The sequence below is a fragment of the Squalius cephalus genome (assembly GCF_949319135.1).
Source record: "Squalius cephalus genome assembly, chromosome: 2".
In the NCBI taxonomy this organism is placed as follows: Eukaryota; Metazoa; Chordata; class Actinopteri; order Cypriniformes; family Leuciscidae; genus Squalius; species Squalius cephalus.
Window position 1 is genome coordinate 25,528,423 of NC_137123.1, and position 21,234 is coordinate 25,549,656.

Below are 21,234 nucleotides of genomic sequence, written 5' to 3' on the forward strand. Positions count from 1 at the left end.
ATATATATATATACATATACATATACATATATATATATATATATATATATATATACATATATATATATATATATATATATATATATATATATATATATATATATATATATACATACATACATACATACATACATACATGCATACATACATATACATATACATATACATATACATATATATAGATATATATACACATACACACATACATACACACATACATACATACATACATAAAATTTGTTTTTGTTTTTTATCTGGTGCTTTAAACAAGGATCTCAAATACGGTAGATCAAATTTCCAGTCAGCTAGAGTCAAAAACAAATGACTAAGGCAAATATTTCATATACTGCACTGATTTACATTAATAAAAAAGCAATTCAGAAAACAGCTCAGCCAGTGGCATGTTTCATTAGTAGCGTTGTTGCTATCTGTTAGTTACTCCCCAACACTGATCTCTCCCCCTCATGTGTCCCACTTTGGTCACATGACTGTGGTTTTATCTGTCTCAAAATGGGTGATGTGATTTGTGTAATATGCACAAATTCTCATCGCAGCTCTTTGACGCATTACTGTATCATTTTTCCCTTGTTATTAGTGAACTCAATGATAGAGTACCACGCTTGACCTTCACGTCTCATCTGTTTCTCTCCACAGAAAAACTGATAGTGTGCATCACCCGCCGTGAGTTTCCTCCTCCTGCCTACTGTCCCTGCTGAGCCTCTGATCTCATCACTTACGGGACCATTGCCACTAATTGCAAAGACCCTTCTGTAGTTTTCAACATTCTCTAGTTGTCACTCCTACTCTTATTGAGATCAATGTGATTGAGAACAGCCACTACTTAAAATGGACACTACACAATTAATTCCTCTCTTGATTTTGGTCCATACCACTTTTTTATTTTGTTTTTGTTTTTTATAATGGAAACACTAGGGACTAAAATGTCTATTTAGTCACATGCCCAGCTTATCCAGCTTTATAAACCATTGCTTTTTTTTTTTTATTATTGCTTCTGCATCTATTGGAACACTAGTATAGTATGGCAATGATATTTTGATTATTTTGCTTCATCCTGCTTTTGTGGTTCACATTGATAAAAAGGTAATGCCAAATTGCATCAGTCATATGTGGCCTGCAGAAAATAATGTATATAGAATATCTCTAAGTTGTATGTCTCGACTCATCGTGACAGACATTTGTCTTTTTTTTTTTTTTTTGGTCATTGTTTTCTAAAAGCACTAGATGACCACCAGTTCCCCTTAAGTTATCCATCTGTGGTTTTTGTGGATGGTCTCATTGAGTGTTCAGTCTCTAGGAAGAGGTTATTGTGAAAGCGTTGAAGCATTACAAAAGAGGCAGAGGGATTTTTGATTTGGGAGATTTTTTTTATTTTATTTTTTTTAAAACCAGTAGCATTCAAAGAACGATCTCTAGTGGTAGACGAGGACAGTCGTGCTCTATGGGACTCCTTGCATTGTGACAAATTTGCAAAGCATTCAAGACCTGTTTTGGGATTTATTTCCCCCTCCACCTTTGGTTTGGTCTTTGAAATTTTCACTGACAACAATTAGTTTCTGTGTGGTAACTAAAGAGTTCCTCCCCCTTAGTTTTTTAATAAACACAATTAAAAAGCAACAAAAGAACTCTCGGAGACAAATTGTAGTCCTGGTCTTAGAATGGTGCTCCCACTTTTCAATATGTTGTGAATCGGCCCTGCTGGTGGACCCAGTTTGTGGTTTTTTTCACTTTTGTCTGAATATAAATGAATGTGTAAATATGACTGCATCTCACAAATCATCCACTCTGCATACTTGGAGTGCCTCGCTTGCCCATTGCGTCGTGTGAGTGTGTTTGTGATAAGCGGTGAACAGGGACGTTCGGCCACCCGCCTGCCTCTTGGTTTCAGTGCCTGTCTGTAGAGAGGAAACGAGTGTACATTTGAGGATGTATATCCATTGTTTTTTTCTCTCTCTCTGCAATCCATAAATACAGTGCTTGTTTCTTAGACTGCATATTAAAATGCTCAGTAAGTCTGTTGTAGATATTTACTGGATAGAAACTGAATAGCACTAGGGGTCAGTGGATTTTTTTTTTTTATTATTATTTTTTTTTTCCCCAATGCCTTTTTAATCTCCTGTTTGCCAATTGAAATACAATTTTTCAAGACACTACAGTCAGTAAAGGAAAGGTTGGAGTCCGAAGACCAGAAGTCTGAGTCCTGATAGAGGAGGCTGTTCACAAGAATGAGGAATTAATCGATTGTTCAGTGTTGAGGGAGGCAGATAAATGAGCTTTTTAATCACAAAAATTGCATCTCTTTCAGGCAGGATTTAGCAAGAGCTCAGTTATTGATTCTAGCTTGATGAGAAAATAAGATAAAATAAAAGCACATTTAACTATATATACCAGAGAATATTTGTTCATTTTAATTATTTTTTTTCCTCCTTTTGTTTTTTGTCCTGTTGCTCTTTTCTTTTCTGTATTTTATGATTGGGGCTGATTTTGTTTTTCTGGGGTGTTGTCGGTGAATGCATATGCAATCATTTTTATTTTTTAAATAAATGCATTTACAGTTTATATCTTTTAATTAAAGACGAAAGGAAAAAATTCTTTGTGTCATGTTCTGTCAGTTAACATGCTGTTTCTCTGCAACACTTACATGTGGATCTTGATTCATAATTCCTATATTTCAACACTTTACCTTTGGTCTTAAACATTGCACCTTTCTTTCGTGGATTGAACATGTAACTTAGCAATACTGTTTTTAAATAAAAGAATGATTTTTTTTTTCCAAGGTTCTGACAGTGAATTTTTGTGTGATTCACAGAGCGTTTTTGTACTTTAACACATTTAACACATAATACATTCATTTAAAATTCTTCATTTGAGAATGTAATGATCAATTTGATAAATCCATTTTAGCACCTTTAGCAGACTCTCAACCATATTTCCCAGTAAGCAGCAACTCTATTGAGACATATTATGGAACTGATTCAACTTTTTTTTCTCTTCTTTTTGATAAAAGTATTCTAGTCAAATTACAAATTAGTGGAGACAGTGAGAACTTAAAAAAAAATCATAAACTGCTAGTTATCATCTTAAAAATAATACTGGAAACAACTAGGCCCTTCATTGTCAACAACAATATTTGAACCCCTGAAACTCCTATTTTCTGTCAAATAAATTTCAGATTACAGAATTTTTAAGAGCTAAATGTTTTTTAAGGTTCCCAACATTTTTAACCGATGAATTTACATGAGCTTCCAGTCGTTCATGATTTATTGGATGTGGATTAAAGATGAGGATTTTTATATATATATATATATATATATACATATATATACTTTTTTTTTTTTTTTTTTTTTTTTTTTTTTTACTAAAACTCACCTGGTAAAAAAAAAAAAATATATATATATATATATATATATATATATATATATATATATATATATATATAATAAACATAATAATATAATATATTAATATAATAATAAACATTATAAGAATGCACATGGAGTTTTAAGATTTTAATTTGTGACTTTTCCAAGTCTAGAAATCAAACACAAATTAGGCTACCTCACATATCCAGGTTTTCCAAGACTGCGGGAAGGACCTTTTTTCTCTCAAAGATATACAGGTTTTGAGCAGATGAACTAAAAATAGGAAATATGTTAGTTTTTAGTAGTTAAGCTTATATTAATGCTTGTTTTGTCTTATTTTAAATCATTGTAAGTAACCTTGAGGCCCCTAGTGGCCACTGGCTCCCTGGTTAAAGCTGCAGTCCGTAACTTTTTTTGTGTTCAAAATGTATATAATGAGCGAGTACCGTGTTCTTGTCTTATCCTGAATCGCTACGGTACACCTATAAGCGCTGTGTCCAGAATCAGGGGCTGCATCCTTTGAAGGCCGCGTCCTTGGAAGTGCGCGGCTGACTTGCCCTTTGAAGGACGTACCGAGGCTGCGTTCCAGTCCAAAATTGTCATGCCTTTCACTCGCCAACTTCCCTCCGTCTCGTTCACTCGGATGTACATCATTGCTTACGTTGCATGAGTGCCCACTACTGGCGGAACCTTTGTAATAGGCTGAATTGGAACGTGCTAAGCCCTTGATCACTTAGAATCCACTATGGGGTTGATTTATTATTATTTTTTTCCCTTACGAAATTGTTTAACGCAGCATTCTATACGTATATAGGTGTGTTTGAGTTGTTTAATTTTCATTTGAAATAAGTAATATATCATAGAGTTGTTTGTGGTGGGGTAAATTAAACGCAATATGCGTTGACGCCACAATCGCGGTATATTGAGCTGCCTGAAGTGTACATATGAAGTAGACTCGCTCCCTCGGTCAAAATCGAGGGAGCGAAGGTCTGTCCATATAAACTTCCCTCGTCCACTTCACGAAGTGGAACGCACTTCAAAATGGCGGCAGGGATTCCCTCGAGGGGAAGTGCTTAGGGAAGTTTGCAAGGGCGTGTCTAAAAGTGGACTAGAACGCAGCCTTTGAAGGAGCCTTAGTAGGTCCTTAGAATTGGGACAGCCTTCGAATTGGGACAGCCTTCGTCGTGCCGCTGTGACGCAATCGGCCTTCAAATGCAGCCTTCGGAGGATGCAGCCCCTGAATTGGGACACAGCTCATAAGTGTTTATATTCTGACTATTTTAGATCATTCAAGTCGTCCCGCTGCGGAGTAACCTAGTACCTGCGTGACTCGTCATAGCAAACCTGTCAACATTTGGGTACCAAAATACGGGTTTCAGTTCAATCACATGCGGTTTCATGTCATACATTACACATCCCATCGCCAAATCATAGAAACATTCAGTTATCAACTGGAACAGGTTTTCACAGGAACTGAATATTACATCCAAATATTATTAAGTAATCAGCATATTGTTGTGTAACTTCACCTACTGGAACAGTATTTACAATTTTCACAGGAACTGAATATTACGAAACAACTATTGCAAAAGAACGATTTACAAAACAACGATTTCGAAATGTCAAATGTATTCCCAGGAATGAGCGATACGCTTTCCGCTTTTAAAGTTTTATTAAAGGGGTGGTTGATTATGATTCCACTTTGTTAATTTAGTTAGTGTGTAATGTTGCTGTTTGAGCATAAACAACATCTGCAAAGTTACAATGCGCAAAGTTCAAAGCAAAGGGAGATATTTGCTTTGAAAGAAATCACTTTTTAAGGACTACAAGAAACGGCTGGTAAGGACTACACGACATTCCTCCAAGGTTAGTGACATCACCAACCCTAGAATTTACATAAACCCCGCCCCCGGGAACAAGATTTATAGATTATCAAGACAGAATATGCTAATCAATGACTAGAAGATAACTACACATAAGCTACATAAATTAATCAACTAACCATTCAGAAACGTCCTGTTGCTTCTACGTCACTTCTTCTTGAGTCTCTCCATCATTGTCTGAATCTGGTTTGAACATAAAAGGCTAAAAGTTTTTGAAATGTTCAGTGCATGTCTGTGTGAGTGTAAGCTTGTTGTAGCTCCACCCTCTGTGCCGGGAGCAGCAGCTCATTTGCATTTAAAGGAACAGACACAATCGGAGCGTTTTTGCTCACCCTCAAAAAGTGACATTTTTAACATGCTATATACAAATATCTGTGGGGTATTTTGAGCTAAAACTTCACATACACACTCTGAGGACATCAAAGACTTATTTTACATCTTGTGAAAAGGGCATTATACCACCCCTTTAAATAAGTAAGATATGGCGACATTGTGACCACCTCACTTCATCTGCAAACCACGATTACAAGCAACAAAAACCGATTGGTCACAGACACAACTCACATTCTCTTGCGTGTAACTGTAGTTTTTAAGTGTGCTGTTGGTATTTATTATGGATTTGTGTGTACGATTGTAACATGATTCTTCTCTGCCAGTGTGAACTTCTTAAACATATTATTTAGACTTCAAAATTAATCACATTACAATAGCCAATTGTACAGTGCATATATTTAAAAATGTTAAAAATCGGCTTTGAACACAGTCATGCATTTTAACACTTTCTGAAAGAAATGCTCAAATAATCAAGTCAATTTCATTACAGGGACTGGGGGGCTCTGGGGTTTAATGCTGCGGGTTGAGAAAACCCATCAAAATGTTTATTTATGCTTGAATATATGTCTCATAGCATATGCAAGGCCTCTTAAACAAGGCTTTTGGACTGTGAGGAAACTTCTGTAACTGTTGGGCCCTATGTGAATACAAAGTCCCCAAAACCTCTAATAGAAATATTGTCCTATGGTTTTATTTATTTAAACCACTCTTTGAGCTTCTTTCTTTATGTGAAAGGTATTGGAAACATAGCTATTTTCTATAAGTTGAAGACTACATTTTAAAACATTGCCTAAATTCTAAATGATCCAACAAAATGGGTCTAGAGACAGAGCAATTGAGTATGTTTTAGCGCGCTTATGATTTAAAAATTAAAAATTGTGATCCTAAATTCTAATTAATCCAACGAAATGGCGCAAGGGAGAGCAATGGAATATGTTTTAGTGCGCTTATGATTTAAAATAAAAAAAAAGTTGTGATCTGAGCCACTCTGAAAACACTGGATTTTGAGCTGATAATGTGAGCAAAGTCTGCACTTCATACATGTTTAATTTAATACAGCATTTTGCAATTTGATAAGGACACTATATTGCGATTTCCTTGGAGATAATTGGCCCCAGGGCCTTTGCAAGTCATAACCCGTCCCTGATTCACCACATCATCACGTGTGTCCTTTAATAAAACTTTATTAATATTCAAAAATTGTTTGTTAAAAATTATGAAAGGAAACGTGTTTTTTTTCAACGGTTAAGTTTGGTTCAACTTTGCAATTATTTTTTTATTTATTTTTTTGAAGGGGCAAGTGAAAGAGTACTTGCCCGAATGCCCGGCCTGACAAATTTTTTTTAAAATAACTAGGGAAGCATCGTAATACGAGAATGATTCTGGTTGTATTAACTACATTCAGTGTAAAGAGCGACTGATAATGGATGTTATGTTGTAACTTTAGGCCTAATTCTGGTAACAAGCTCGCGCTGCCTGTCTCTTTGCGAGAGAGACTTTCTTTCGTGGAGAAATCTAAACAAATGAGCGCAACAGCACACAATAATCTCACAGAAGAAACATCCTGAGGTAAAATTCTAAATGTTGAGTTAAAATTATTTTATTTTATTTTTCATTTAAAAAAATAACGTATGATATATAGGCTAGTTACATAACACGACCGAGGGAGCTGTTTTACTGAATATTATCAGCAGCCTATTTAATTTTCAGAAATGTTTATGATCATAAACAAGTAGCCTACATTTTAGACACATTATTAACTGTTTTGGTTAAATTTCACCGACGAAAATAGTTCCAAAGGAAAACAACAATCAGCGCGGACGGTGTTTTGTTACTGAATGATTATGATTCAGCGTTTTGAACGAATCGTTTGAACGAATGACTCAGTTATTAAGACGGCCACTTGCCGCCACCTACTGGCGGTTTAGTTTCATGTTTAAAAGTATTTTTGAATTTTGTCTTGTATATTTAAACATTTATTTAAATCTCATAACACTAGGCTATTAATTGCAAACGGGAGGGGGGCGGGAGATGGGTGTGATGTGAAACACGGTAGACTCCCGGGGGAAACGGGAGTGTTGACAGTTAACAGGTGCATTTAGAGAAGTAGCTCCGGCTACAGTGTTACAAGACTGCAGCTTTAAGAGCCACAGAACTTTAAAACGCCAAATAATTTTTTACAGTGTAAACATTAGGCTACACTTTCTCAAGAGATTCCCTGCATAATTTACATTATTTTGTGCCTAAATTTACCGGCACTGATTTTATTCTTTCCGTGCCTTCAAAGGAATTTTCTAAACAAATGTAATAAAATAACAATAAATTGTGTTGTCAAACTGAATGCAACAGTTTCTGCACGGGATATAATGGGGTAAGTTGTTAAAATATCCCCTCACCCCTCAAGGCAGTCAGTTCCCTTCAGAGATACATTCATATATTTAATTCATACTTTAATTGATATAATTTCCCTCAGCACTCGGTAGTAAAATCTCACTTAACGACATGTTTTCACAAAAAAAGGAAACAATGATGCGTGCTGCACTTGCTAACACGGCAGTTTACCGTGATATTTGTCAAATCCTGGTAAACAAATATGGTTTTAATTATGATTAAAATATTAAACCATATTATAATACAAATAGTAGAGGATTGTATAGTAGTTTTTCGCCAGACCGGTATACCCATAGATATCATATAAAGGCTTTATATGATATCTATGGGTATACCATAGGCCAGTGGTTTTCAAACTGTGGGTCGCGACCCACTTGTGGGTCACACAGTGAGAAAAGGTGGGTCGCACAAAGGCACTTAGCTGCAGCTAAATTTACGTTACGATGAGTGAAACAAAACCAGTCCGATTAATGACCAAACGACTCTTAAGTGAGTTTTAGCGCCCGCCAAAGTGAATTTTTGTCCCGCCAAAGTCTTATTTGATCGGTGAGTAATGTAGATGAACTGCTGCGCTTGTGACAGAGTCACAGTGCATGTTTAACTGAAAGAACGTCGAGCAGAGAGAGAGAGACTCGGTTGCGCGCGCGCTCTCTTTCTCACTTCGGAGCCAGGCGAAAGTGTAAACAAGACTTCACCGTCTCCAAACTAAGCGCTGTCTTGCTCTCTCTCCCTCGCACATATTAATCAAAATAAATCGACACGGTGGTAAAAGGTCGGAAGACCAAAGTTTCATGTGGAGCATTCGGAGATTTTTTTTCCTTAATTACCGCTGGGTGTGAATTGTGCTAAATAAGTTGCCTTATCTTCTCTGAAAAGCGTTCCGGACATTCAGCTGACATAAAACAACACTTTAATTAAACGAAAAAAACTATCCAGTGATGAAATGTTTTCTGTGTTGACACAAATCTTGGATGTCCATGTCCTAACTGCTGGGATAATCACACAACGCGCACACGTCCAATTCGCGAACTAATGACTCATTTGAACGATTCATTTTAATGAATGGTTTTAAACAACTGATCTTTCCAACAGTGAACTCAGGAGACGTCTGAATCGGTGTATAATCAGTAACACTTTACAATAAGGTTCTATTTATTACAGAAATTATATAAAAAGTACAGTTTGCTTACTCAAGCTTAGGCTTTAAAATAAATAAAACCACTTGTTTTTTTTGTTTTTTTTTAAAAGCATATGACTACATTTTTCCACACAGTGCTATCAAGAATCGATAAGAGAATCGTTAAAGAATAGGATCGATAATCAGAATCGTCAGTGGCATTATTATTATTGATAAAATCTTATCATTTCCCATCCTTATGTGAAGACGGTAAAATTATAATCAAACATTAAAGAACATTCATGTTTTTTTTAATTTATTTTTTTTTATGTTTTTTTAAGAGTTAAAAGTTTAAAATATTTTGCTAACATGAGGTCTTGTCACTGTCAGTCTTTTTACATCAGTGCAAAACTAGGGTATAAAGATTAAGACCATCAGCATGCATTGATTAATCCCATGGCATGTAGCAAAAACTATTTTTTTTAAAAAATGTGCAACCAAATCATGGTGCGACCAACTGAGAAAGTTGGTAGCACCAGTGCAAGTGGGTCTTGAGATTGATTATACTTGTCTAGGTGGGTCCTCGAATGAAAAAGTTTGGGAACCCCTGCCATAGGCTACTTGTAAGTAACCCTCAAGTAGAGTGAGCTTCGTGGCCCCTCTTTAGCGAGCCCTAGTGGGGGTTGGGAAGCACTGCAGTGGCACACAAAAAACATCAGCGAGTCACACCAAGGAGAGAACCAATGCGGAAGAATTATTATGAATGTGTATAAACTTGTTTACACAATTAAGCAGTGAATGATTCAACAATAAAATCGTAGTGAATGACTCAACATACTCGTTTAAGATGATCTCACATGGCGCTGGCGTAACGATGTAGGCTCACAAATCAGTGAGTGGATCTTTTTAGTGAATCGATTCAAAATATTCGAATCACTGAGATCAAAATCTCACCCCTGAAGCTACTGAGTGGCTAGAGCGAGAGTCGGTTGACATGAGATTGTTATGCAGCGGCTCACGTGTCCACATATCACCTGTGTTTGCGTATGTAAAATTATTTGTTTAATATCGGTATGTTAGCAAGTATTGGTGAAGCACGCGTACTTAGCGCATGAAAACGCGGCGGAAATAGCGATAACAGGATCAGTTGACAGTTTGGGACCTTCGAGATCGAGAGTATGGCTGAACTGATACATGTATTTGCAATTTGATACAATGTTTTGAATTTAGTATAAAATTTCCAGATCAGTGCTCAAACTTGCAAACACAGTCTCTTTGTCTTCTCTCTATGTTTATAGGCCTATCAAAGCAATGTAAAAGCCTCTACTTGTCCAAATGTTATTTTAGTCTACAGCTGTTGGATCTGAATTGATAACACAAAATAAGTAAATGTATATCTCGCAAAATTGAAGAAAGTGGAATTTTTCTGGATCACAAACATCCTTTCCTTTTGTTTTGAAGTTTCTAAATGTATTTTAGACTGAAGTTGATGCCAGCATGTGGAAGTATCAGCATCCTGACTTTGCATTATTCCTACTTGGTGAACTTCAGAAGCAGCAGCAGGGAAGCATCTTCTGTGACACTCTTCTACAGACTGAGGGTAAGAGCACAGATCACAAACACTGGGTCTGTGTCACTGGGAAAAGCTGTCAACTTTTCTTGCATATATTGAGAGTAATTGTTGACAGAGAGACCATAGAAATGAATGTCATAAATGAATCCTACGTGTCGTAAAATGTTCGTCTTTACACAAAAGCAGTTTTATCAGCACATCATTGACTTTGATTCAAATGCAACAATAATAAAATTAGCTCCAATAATATTTAACTTGATTTGATTTGTGTTTTTATGTTTTGGCAGTTGATTTGCCTGCTGGGCCATTTTTTTGTAATTTTCAAATTTAATATGTTATTGTTAGTTATAGACTTCTGTTATATTGTGGTTATTTAAAAAAAAATTTTACTAAGCTTTTAGATTTATAAATTTAGCAGACACTTTTATCTAGGGCTGTCAAACGATTAATCGCGATTAATCGCATCCAAAATAAAAGTTTGTTTTTACATAATATGTGTGTGTACGGTGTATAATTATTTTCTATATATAAATACACACACATGCATGTATATATTTAAGAAAAATGTGTTATTTATATATAAAATATTTATTTATAATATAAATTATATATAATATAAATATATATACACAGTATATACATGCAAATATTTCTTAAATATATACATGCATGTGTGTGTATTTATATATAGAAAATAATTATACACCGTACACACACATATTATGTAAAAACAAACTTTTATTTTGGATGCGATTAATCGCGATTAATCGTTTGACAGCCCTACTTTTATCCAAAGCGACTTATTGAGGAATACAGCAAGCGATTCATCTTAGAGGCAATTAATTCGAGAATCGCTGGTACAAGCTAACAAATTGTGAGATTTTTTTCAGCAGGGTGCAGTTAAGGGCTCACTGAAAAGATGATTTTTCAGCTGATTCTTTGAAAATTGTCAGGGATTCAGCTGTCCGGGTAGGATTGGGAAGATTATTCCACAAGCAAGGAACCGTGGAATGAAAACAAGCTTTTTCTATGATCTAAAAATACTTTTCAATTCTTCAGGTGTCTGTGTTCCTGCTCACAGCTGTGTGTTAGCTGCTCTAAGCCCCATCTTCTCAAGAATCCTTTCCACTTCCCCTGCTCCACATGCGGGGCAGAACAGGCTTCTGAGCCTTGAGGATGTAGGATCTCATGCCTTACTGAAGCTAGTTGGGTTTCTGTACTCAGGGGAAATGGAGATCGAGAGTCGGAGCGAACATGAGGAAGTAATGGCTGCTGCCCACAGACTTGGACTTAGAAACCTTTTTGGAAAAAAGAGAGTGTGGGTAGACAGAGGAGTTGTGGATGTTGGGAGTTGTTGGAAAGAGACTGGTGTACGGACAGAAGACGGCGTGAAGAGCCAGGAAAGTGAAATCGTGTCTGAACCTTTGAAGATACAGAGCAGTACTGCTTCAGTGACTTCAGTGCAACCTTGTGGCTTGTTGGGGCCTGATTTGCCACCATCGCAGTTTTTGGAAGAAGTTAGTCCAACTAGAGGTTTAAATTTGATCAGTAATGCCACTGTTCCTTCCATCGCTGTCATGACAGAAGCATCGATATCAGACCATCATAAAACAAAGGCTAAGAAAAGGTGGAAAATGGCAAAGAGAGAAAGCCAATTGAAAAAATTAACTCGTCAACAAAACCAGATAAAGCTTCTTAATGTTGAAGGGACCAAATCAAACCAAATTGGAGCGGTGGAAAAAAGTAGGAATGTTTCAGGCAAAGACTTCCAAAAGCTTTTAGAGGCAGATAACGGACAAAAAAACACTACTACTGAACAGAAAGAGGCCAAACTGGACCAGCTTAAAGTAAAGATAAAACTGAGCAGAAGGAGTGGAGCTTGCTGGGAGAGTAACCTCCTCGTTTCCGTCCAGGGTGAGAGTGAGAAGAAGCCAGAAGAAGCGAAAGAGTGTGGACCTCGAACTCAGGTAAGGATTTATATTCAAAATCTGTGTGCTATATTTGTTGCCACACACACACAAACTCACACACAAACACACACGCACACACACACACAGAGAGAGACACACACAATTGTTAAAACAGTTGTGGAGAAACCAGGATAAAAGAAATTCAGAATTCTTTGATAAATTGAAAGTTCAAAAGACTTTTTACTCTCACCGTTGATCAATTTAAATGCATCCTTGCTGAAAAAAGTATCAATTTCATACATTTCATCATACAAACTATATACTGTATATATTTATGAAAGAAATCAAATTGATCAAAAGTGACAGTAAGGACTCTTACATTACTATTCACCACGACAATACAATTTCCACAAAAATATCAAGCACCACACCTGTTTTCAGTATTGATTATAATAAGAAGAAATGTTCATTGAGCACTAAATCTGCATATTAGAATGATTTCTGAAGGATCATGGAAATTGTTTGTACAATTTTTGTGGAAATTGTATTGACACTGAAGACTGGGGTAATAATGCTGAAAACTCAGGGATAAATTAAATTTTTAAATATATTAAAATAGAGAACAATTACTTAAAATTGTAATAATATTTCACAATGTTACAGTTTTCACTCTTATTTTTGCTAAGTAAAAATGCAGCCTTTGTAAGCCTAACTATGCTTTATGTTATATAATATGTTATATAATTATAGAGACCCACTTTTCTACAGCAAAGTTTCCTTTCAATATGTTCTACTATGTTCCTTTCATAATCTTATTTTTTACTTTATATCTGACTAAAGAGCTGCCCATCTAGTGTGATTCCTGGTCAAAGTCTTGGAACTCTCACCCCACAGACGCACCTGCCTATTTCACCCTCTAATTCCTCCACGCATGCCTCTTCAGATAAATGTCTTAGTACTCCACATCACATTTCTGTCTCTTCCCCTTTGGACATACCAACATTATCTTCCAGCCCTCCCCAAGCAGACGAATCGGATGAACATATTGCAATGCTCTTGGAGGATATGTTCATGATGGGTTTAAACATCCTTCCGTTGGTGCCATTAGACAGAAATCTGAATGAGCAAGATCAGCTAGGTCCTCTTCAGGAACAAAAAGGTGGGCAAAAGGGTGCTGAGGCCTCTACTCAAGGCCCAGAGATGAGGGAATCTGATGTTAGCAAGACAGCAACACCAGTTGGGTCTTCAGGACAAAGAGATGAAGGTAAAGTCTTTGGTTCATGTTATTTTAGACTATGCATGTGTGCATGCATTATTTTGTGTGTGTTTTTGTTTACTTGTTGTTTACTTACTTTACTAATTGTTTTTTCAGACCACTTAGGCTTTCGCAATCAGTCAAGATCCAATACAGTCGAGCTCCTGACTCAGTCATCTGAACAGGACCACTTGAACCAAGTTCAGAATCTGGCAACTGCGTCAAGAAACTCTACCCCCTCACTTATAGAAGGCTCGAGTTTAATCCCAAAAGCCACAGCTGTCCCAAACTCTGTTGCAACAGGTGAAATGCCTAGCCTTGTTATGACCAGCATACCTGATGATAGGCCAGATTTCAAACTACAACAATGCCTTTCCCCCCTTGAATCAGAAAAAGGAGACAGTGATGTTCCATCAAAACAAGAACCATCAGAACCATCACACAGGCAAGACTCTTTAACACAAACCTTTCCCCTGTGGCTTTCTGATTCACCAGCGATATTGGACTTCCCTCTAAGCTCAATGATTGATATTTCCTGCCCACGTCCACAGCATGACCTCAACGCCTGCCAAAATCAATCATGCCCTGACCTTACAGAAAGGCAAGAATTAAAGACTTCCTTTTCGCACAGTAATTTAATCAGTGGGAGTAGCTCAAACATCTTTCAGCCTGGTATGAGCGATGCCAGTGAGCGTCCTAAACGGAGAAAGACGAGAAAACGGAGGATTGCAACTCAAAAGTCAAAAGTGAAAGGGGACACAGAGTGCCAAAACCTAGAAAATGGGGATCAGGTTCAACCGAGGATATCCAAATGTGATGAGCCCCACTGTGGAGACATTAAGCCATCAAATTCTGGCACATATGGAGTCAGTACCCGAATGACCAGTGCAAGCACAAGAACAGCTGCAGCTATGAAGAGAAGACGAGAAATTTCTTCACCTCTCAGTAAGAAAATGCCTTTGTTAGACGCCGCCAGTAAACAAAATCTCACTGGTGTTGTAAAACGTGGTCGTGGCAGACCACCTAAATCCAAACCACCTCCTGTAGCTCACTTGTGTAACAACTTCACTTCAGGCCAAGATGATCGTGAAGTGGAAAAAACTAAGACAGACAATAAGATTGAACAGGGTAGTAAGCAAGAACCAAATACACAGGAGGAGAAAGACTCAACAGAAATGGAAGAAGCAGATGTTAACTGCAATTTTGCACAGGCAACGCCGAATTCTGACTTAAAATATGCTGGCCAGGCGAAGGGACCAAGTATCCTTGATCAAATTTTCCACCAGGCTCTTTCAAGTGTTGCAAGTCCCGCATGTAATAGTTCCCTGAATTTTAATCAGCAGCTAACATCAAGCCTGCAAGACTCGTCTTTGAGCCTTCAAAAATTCCAAGGAGGGAAAAGTGATGATGTTAATAGTAAATTAGTGATGAATAGCAGTGAACAGATCAAAAAGGGCATTTGTGGGGAGAAAAACGCAGAGATGTCTATGCTGATAAACGAAAAGAAAGACGTGGAGGTATCTGACAATCATGCAAGGTCACCGTTGTCATGTGGAGACATGCCAGATAATGTGAAATATTCAGGTAAAGACGGAGATATTTCCATGGAGGAGAACTCAAGAAGAACAGCCACTGTTTTACAGAATAGTGATTTCCAAAATGAGATGGGAAAAGACACTCAGGACCATACAACTGAGATTTCTGTCCTGTTAACATCTGAGGAGGACATAATGAAGGACGTCATGACACCTGATGAGGATATGGATGATGCTGATCATGATTTTTCACCCACAAAGACGGACTGTGTTGTTACTACCAATGAACTGACAGTGATGGAGGGAATAGAAATTAATTTCTGTTTGAATCCTGATATTACACAAGCAGAAGATGTCAAAAATGCTTTAGAAACTACAGTTTCTAATGAGCGGTCATTTGAGATGACGTCAGATAGTGAAAAGAAAGTTCTGGCAGCACATGGTGTTGACACTCGGGATATTGACTGGTTGACCGATTGTTTGGAGAACAATGAAAAAGAGGATTTAGGTTGGAACAAAGATGATCAGATGATCGAAGAAACTGAAGTTCAGAGAGTGCATACATTTGTAGAGGAATATGAGGGACGTTGGGAAACCACCAATGGGTCGGATGATGATGATATTGATGTGGTGGGGTCCCAAAACAGTGTTGAGATGTTTGACGGACAGACCCTTTTGGAGGAAGAGGAATTGAGTCAAGGACACATCGCAAGTGCTGAGACTGCAGATGATCCATCAAAAGGAGGTAAAATTGCGAAATTTACATTTACATTGTTAGTAATAATAATCAATATTCCTGATCCTGCTGTTTTGTCCTCGTAGCTTTTCCTCAAGAAATAAGCACAGATGCTCCTTCTGTCCAAACTGAAGGTTCAAACTTTCACAGCCCCAATGTGTGCAGTGAAGATGTCTCAATGGTGCTGTCCGTTGGGGCCGATTCAGAATCAAAAGATGACTGCCACTTAGATGAAGAAGATATTGAAGTAGATGTTCTAGGGGAGTCTGTAGAAGAGTTTCCATTTGGGCTTTTGGCAGCTGGACAGGTTGTCACTCTGCCTATTGAGGGTCTTCTGGACCAAGAGGACGAGTTGGATACCACTGAAGAAGAGGAGGTAGATGTCACTGGAGAAGAGACAGAATGAAATTTTATGTTTATGTTAAGCATACATCTTTCACAGTTTGAAGTCAATAGCAGATGTTTGAAAGTTCTCAAAACCTAAAGTTGAACATATCCAATGGTGAGAATTCTCTTTTTTGTCAGTGTGATGTTACTAAAGTGAATTGGCATCTTTATTTTTGACTGTCTCGTGTAAAGTTACATATAAAATTATGTAAATTAAAATAAATGTCTATATTATATAAGTTCATATCACACGTTTTGATGTGTGCTTAATTTTTGTATGTTACCATAATTATTTGGTATGGTTATTTTGGTCTGACTTTATTTGTGTTACTTATCCTCTGATGTTATCTGACATTTTTTAGAAGAAATAAGAAAGCGTAAAGTATAACACAGAATAAAATCTAACAATTTACATTTCTCAAGGTAAAAGAACCTCAAAATATCAGGTAATTTGAAAATTTGTGATAGTAAATATATATATATATATATATATATATATATATATATATATATATATATATATATATATATATATATATATTATTTTTGTTGTTGTTGTGCTGCTGCTTAGCTATAAAACATTTTATCGGCAAGAAATTGTTTATTGTGAGTGTGAATTCTATAAGAAATATTTTTTAATATATGTGTAATCACAACTGCAAGTCATAGGAATTGGTAAAAAGATGCAAGAGCTCTGGTAATAGCTTCACATTTTACCAATTCCCATGACTTCCAGTTGTAGCAAGTAAAAGAATAAAATACAGTTCAAATAAAGCAATAAAAACAATGTAGTATTTTTCATTACACAAAAAAATACTTCAAAGTAGAGCATAAATTCATTTACGACAGCAATGAATGAGCAACGAAGCAAATGTAGCAGTGGTTTTGAATGGAGAACTTTATTGTCAGCGGAAGTGACAATTACAACGCTGGATGGAAAGGATCCACGTGGGTACTTCCTCCGGTCCGGTCAAGCTGACACACACTGAAGGTTAAGCAAGCTGTCTGGGCTCTTTGTTGAACGGGACCCACGCGCTGTCCGGTGGGTTTTGAGCGAGGGTGAACCGAAAGGTTATTTGCCGAGATGGACCCCATGAAAGCGCAGCAGCTCGCCGCGGAGCTGGAGGTCGAAATGATGGCTGACATGTATAACCGGTATGAAGCTCTGATGGTTTGAATGTGTAACGGCATGCTTTCTGTCAGATTACTGACGGTTTCGATATCTGACCGCAGGAAAAAATATGGACTTGTGTAGTAGACTACGTAACTATTTAATAGTGTTTTGCAAATGTTGTAGTAGCTACAATTAGACTAATGGCTATAGACATGATCATTTCATTATTAGATCTTATTTAGACACCAGGCCTTGTTTAAGAACGCATACTTGAATCGTTTAAAGCACGATCAAACTTAATTCTTGATGCGATAACCCATAATATATGTAACCTGCTGTAAGTTCACTACGCCTGCCTGTACTGCCGTCGTCAAAGTTCTTGTCGTTTTTGCAGTCACAGTGATGATAATATTTCTAGCATTTTATGTATGTTTGGCAACAGTTCTTCTAACCCTAAATGATGGAGTGTGTAGCTTTTCATTTATCAAACAACCATGTAGGAAAACACATCATGGCCATATTCCAAGATGACAATGTCAAGATTCATCAGGCTCAAATTGTGAAAGAATGGTTGGGAGGGAGCTTGAAGAATCATTTTCACACATGAATTGGTACCTCTGTGTGCAGACCTTAAATTCATTGAAAGTCTTTGGGTTGTGCTGGAGGAGACTTTACAGAGTGCTGGACTCTTGCATTGTCAATACAAGATCTTGACCAAAAATATTATTTCCATCAAGAGGTGCATCAATTTTTGGTCAAGATCACAGGGGCGTCAAACTCAGCTCCTGGAGAGAGGAGCCTTTTTTTAATGGATATCAATGGAGGAGAGGCTAAACTACACTGAATAAACAGCTTTTGTGAGGAAGTAGCTTATAATTTAATGAATCGACAGCCTGTTCGCTAATCTTCAACATGTTTTACACTAAACAATACTTTTGTTGGGAACTATATGTAGATTTTACCTAATTTTTAAGAGAAGGCAGAGTAGATTTCACGACAGGTTGGGCTCCTTTATGACATTACCACCAGCAAATGTGTTGTAGTATTTAATAATAGGCCTTTTGTAATATTGAGTGACATTGTATATTGTTTAAAGAATATAAGCTATATTTATGTTTTCTTTCTTTTGCTTTCAGGTTTTATCAATTATAATAAGACTTAAATGACCATGACTTAAATCACTATGATGCTGACATATTAATGAAAAAGAGAAAAATGTAATTGTAAAAATTTAATATAATTGTATTATATTGTAGTTTAATGACTTTTTTTTTAAATGATGTGTTCTGTCTATGGCTTCCAGGTGTCAACAAATTAATTAGACTTTAATTGTAATGATTTATGTCTACAGTGTATATCTAATAATAATGCTTTTTAATGAATGAAGGTAAACAAAATATAAAGATTTTAATAGCCTAAATAAAATGGCTTCCAGATTTCAAACAAATGTACAATGTAGAAGCAATGTGTTTTTTTGAAGAGAAAAACATAAACATCTCCTTCCATTTTCAGTTTCCTTCAAACAGTCAGACTCCTACGGAGGCACTAAAGGGACATGGTGATGGGGAAAATACATATATTTGAATGCGTTTGCGTTCTCTCGCGAAAGTTTTGCGTTCCCCAAGAAACTTTGCATTCATTCGCAAAGAACTCGGCACAGTTTCTTGGGGAAAACTGTCTTCCCATCAACATGTCCCTTTAGGGTTTCCGTAGCCCTCATGTGACCCACGGGTATCCCAATCTTACTAAACTTTTAAACAACACAAACTGCCCATTTGATCCAGATCAAAACCAGGATTGGATTTTGTGATCTAAAACAAACACAATTTCTTCTTTTGATCAACCCATTTTCAAGATTTGACCAATCCAATCAGAAAACTTTTGAACAACTGGGCCATGGTCCGTCATCTCATCTCTCCTGTCTTCTTTCCTCATGCAGAATGACCAGCGCGTGTCACAAAAAGTGTGTTCCGCCTCATTACAAGGAAGCAGAACTTTCAAAGGGGGAAGCTGTGTGTCTGGACCGCTGTGTTGCCAAGTACTTGGACTTGCATGAGAGACTTGGCCGTAAACTCACTGAGCTTTCCGTTCAGGATGAAGAGGTGATGAGGAAGGCCGCTGCGGGCACTGGATAAGACCCGACATGCAAGGGTGGGGCTGAAGACCTTGGATGGGGTTTGTGGGCACTTTGGACATCCATTATGGGGAAATCAGGCAGCGTGGACATCAATATAAATATTATAACATGAGCAATATTGAGACAAATATTGATTCAATGTTAGACATGCCAAAAGATTCAGACTTTTGGAAGGAGGTGGGGGATACAGCTTGCCCCCAGGAGTTGTTAGTTTGTTAGCATGAACATTATTAACATCACAGGAATAAAACTGTGTGGTTGGGGAGATTTTTTTTGAGTGTTGTGTAATTGTGTCCTTGTGAAATCGTAGGTGACTTTTTTTATGTTGACACTGGTCATTGTAATTTCTTACGTTCTATGAGTCATTTTACAAATTGTACCTTTATTGCATAACAAAATTAAAATGTTTACCAATCTGTTTAGCTTCTGACCCTTTATTTAAAATTAGCAAAAGAAAAATATAGTGTGTGTGTGTGTATATATATATATATATATATATATATATATAAATATATATATATGTATATGTGTGTATATATGTATATATGTTTGTATGTATGTGTATGTACGTAATATATATATATATATATATATATGTGCGTAATATATATATATATATATATATGTGTGTGTAATATATATATGTATATATATGTGTGTGTAATATATATATATATGTGTGTGTGTAATATATATATATATATATATATATATATATATACATGCATACACACACACACACATATATATATATTATTATTATTATTAATTGAGTGTATACTATGTATAAAACATAAATGTGTGTGTGTGTGTTTAATTGGGTCAGGGTTGTTACCCGATGGGTGAGATTGTAGGTTTCAAGAGGATTAATTTAGAGTAACACCAACTGTTGGACTGTCAGTATGCTAAAAAGTGTTTTTGGGGAGATGTGTCACTCTATTCATCTTCTTTCACTGTCTAACTGTAATCTTCAGTATTCAATGGGACATTTCCTGTTCATTTTTGGAGCTTGGCAGACACGGGCTGCATCCGAAATCACATACTTCCACTATATACAGTCATGTGAAAAAGAAAGTACACCCTTTTGAATTCTATGGTTTTACATATCAGAACATAATAAAAAATCATCTGGTCTTTAGCAGGTCTTAAATGAAAGTAAATACAACCTCAGAAGAACAACAACACATGACATATTACACCGTGACATTATTTATTTAACAAAAATAAAGCCCCAAATGGGAAAGCCATATGTGACAATCTAAGTACACAGTCACACTATAGCTTGTAGAACAACTGATTACAGAAAAGTAATCATTTTCTGTATGAATTTATCAGTCTCTCATGTCATTCTAGAGGAATTTTGGCCCGCTCTTCTTTAAAACATTACTTCAGTTCACAGTTTGCGGGCATTTGTTTATGCACAGCTCTCTTAAGGTACCGCCACAAAATTTCAGTCGGGTAGAGTACTTTGGGTACTTTGACT

At 36.6% G+C, this 21,234-nt stretch overlaps 3 protein-coding genes across 20 annotated transcripts in view; all 3 read left to right on the forward strand.

Moving 5' to 3' along the window:
* Positions 1-1,518, forward strand: part of ctnnd1 (catenin (cadherin-associated protein), delta 1) — a 30,909-nt gene extending 29,391 nt beyond the window's left edge. For all 13 annotated transcript variants that reach the window (XM_079897268.1, XM_079897271.1, XM_079897273.1 and 10 more), the window contains one exon: positions 655-1,518. In XM_079897268.1, the coding sequence (XP_079753394.1) occupies positions 655-716 (62 nt within the window). In that variant the 3' untranslated portion in view covers positions 717-1,518. The remainder of the gene's footprint in view (positions 1-654) is intronic.
* Positions 1,519-7,093: 5,575 nt separating this feature from the next.
* Positions 7,094-16,594, forward strand: LOC307150296 (uncharacterized protein). 6 transcript variants are annotated; one of them, XM_079857374.1, is made up of 6 exons: positions 7,094-7,165; positions 10,584-10,704; positions 11,737-12,644; positions 13,428-13,851; positions 13,960-16,122; positions 16,200-16,594. In XM_079857374.1, exons 2-6 carry the CDS (start codon positions 10,602-10,604, stop codon positions 16,517-16,519), a joined length of 3,918 nt encoding a protein of 1,305 aa, XP_079713500.1. In that variant the 5' UTR covers positions 7,094-7,165; positions 10,584-10,601; the 3' UTR covers positions 16,520-16,594. The 6 variants fall into 6 exon arrangements, with proteins under 6 accessions (XP_079713500.1, XP_079713496.1, XP_079713495.1 ...); XM_079857370.1 differs by lacking the exon at positions 7,094-7,165 and adding an exon at positions 9,849-9,869; XM_079857369.1 differs by lacking the exon at positions 7,094-7,165 and adding an exon at positions 10,047-10,148.
* Positions 16,595-17,401: 807 nt separating this feature from the next.
* timm10 (translocase of inner mitochondrial membrane 10 homolog (yeast)) lies at positions 17,402-20,172 on the forward strand. Its single transcript, XM_079856185.1, has 2 exons — positions 17,402-17,655; positions 19,554-20,172. Exons 1-2 carry the CDS (start codon positions 17,585-17,587, stop codon positions 19,747-19,749), a joined length of 267 nt encoding a protein of 88 aa, XP_079712311.1. The 5' UTR covers positions 17,402-17,584; the 3' UTR covers positions 19,750-20,172.
* Positions 20,173-21,234: the final 1,062 nt, after the last annotated feature.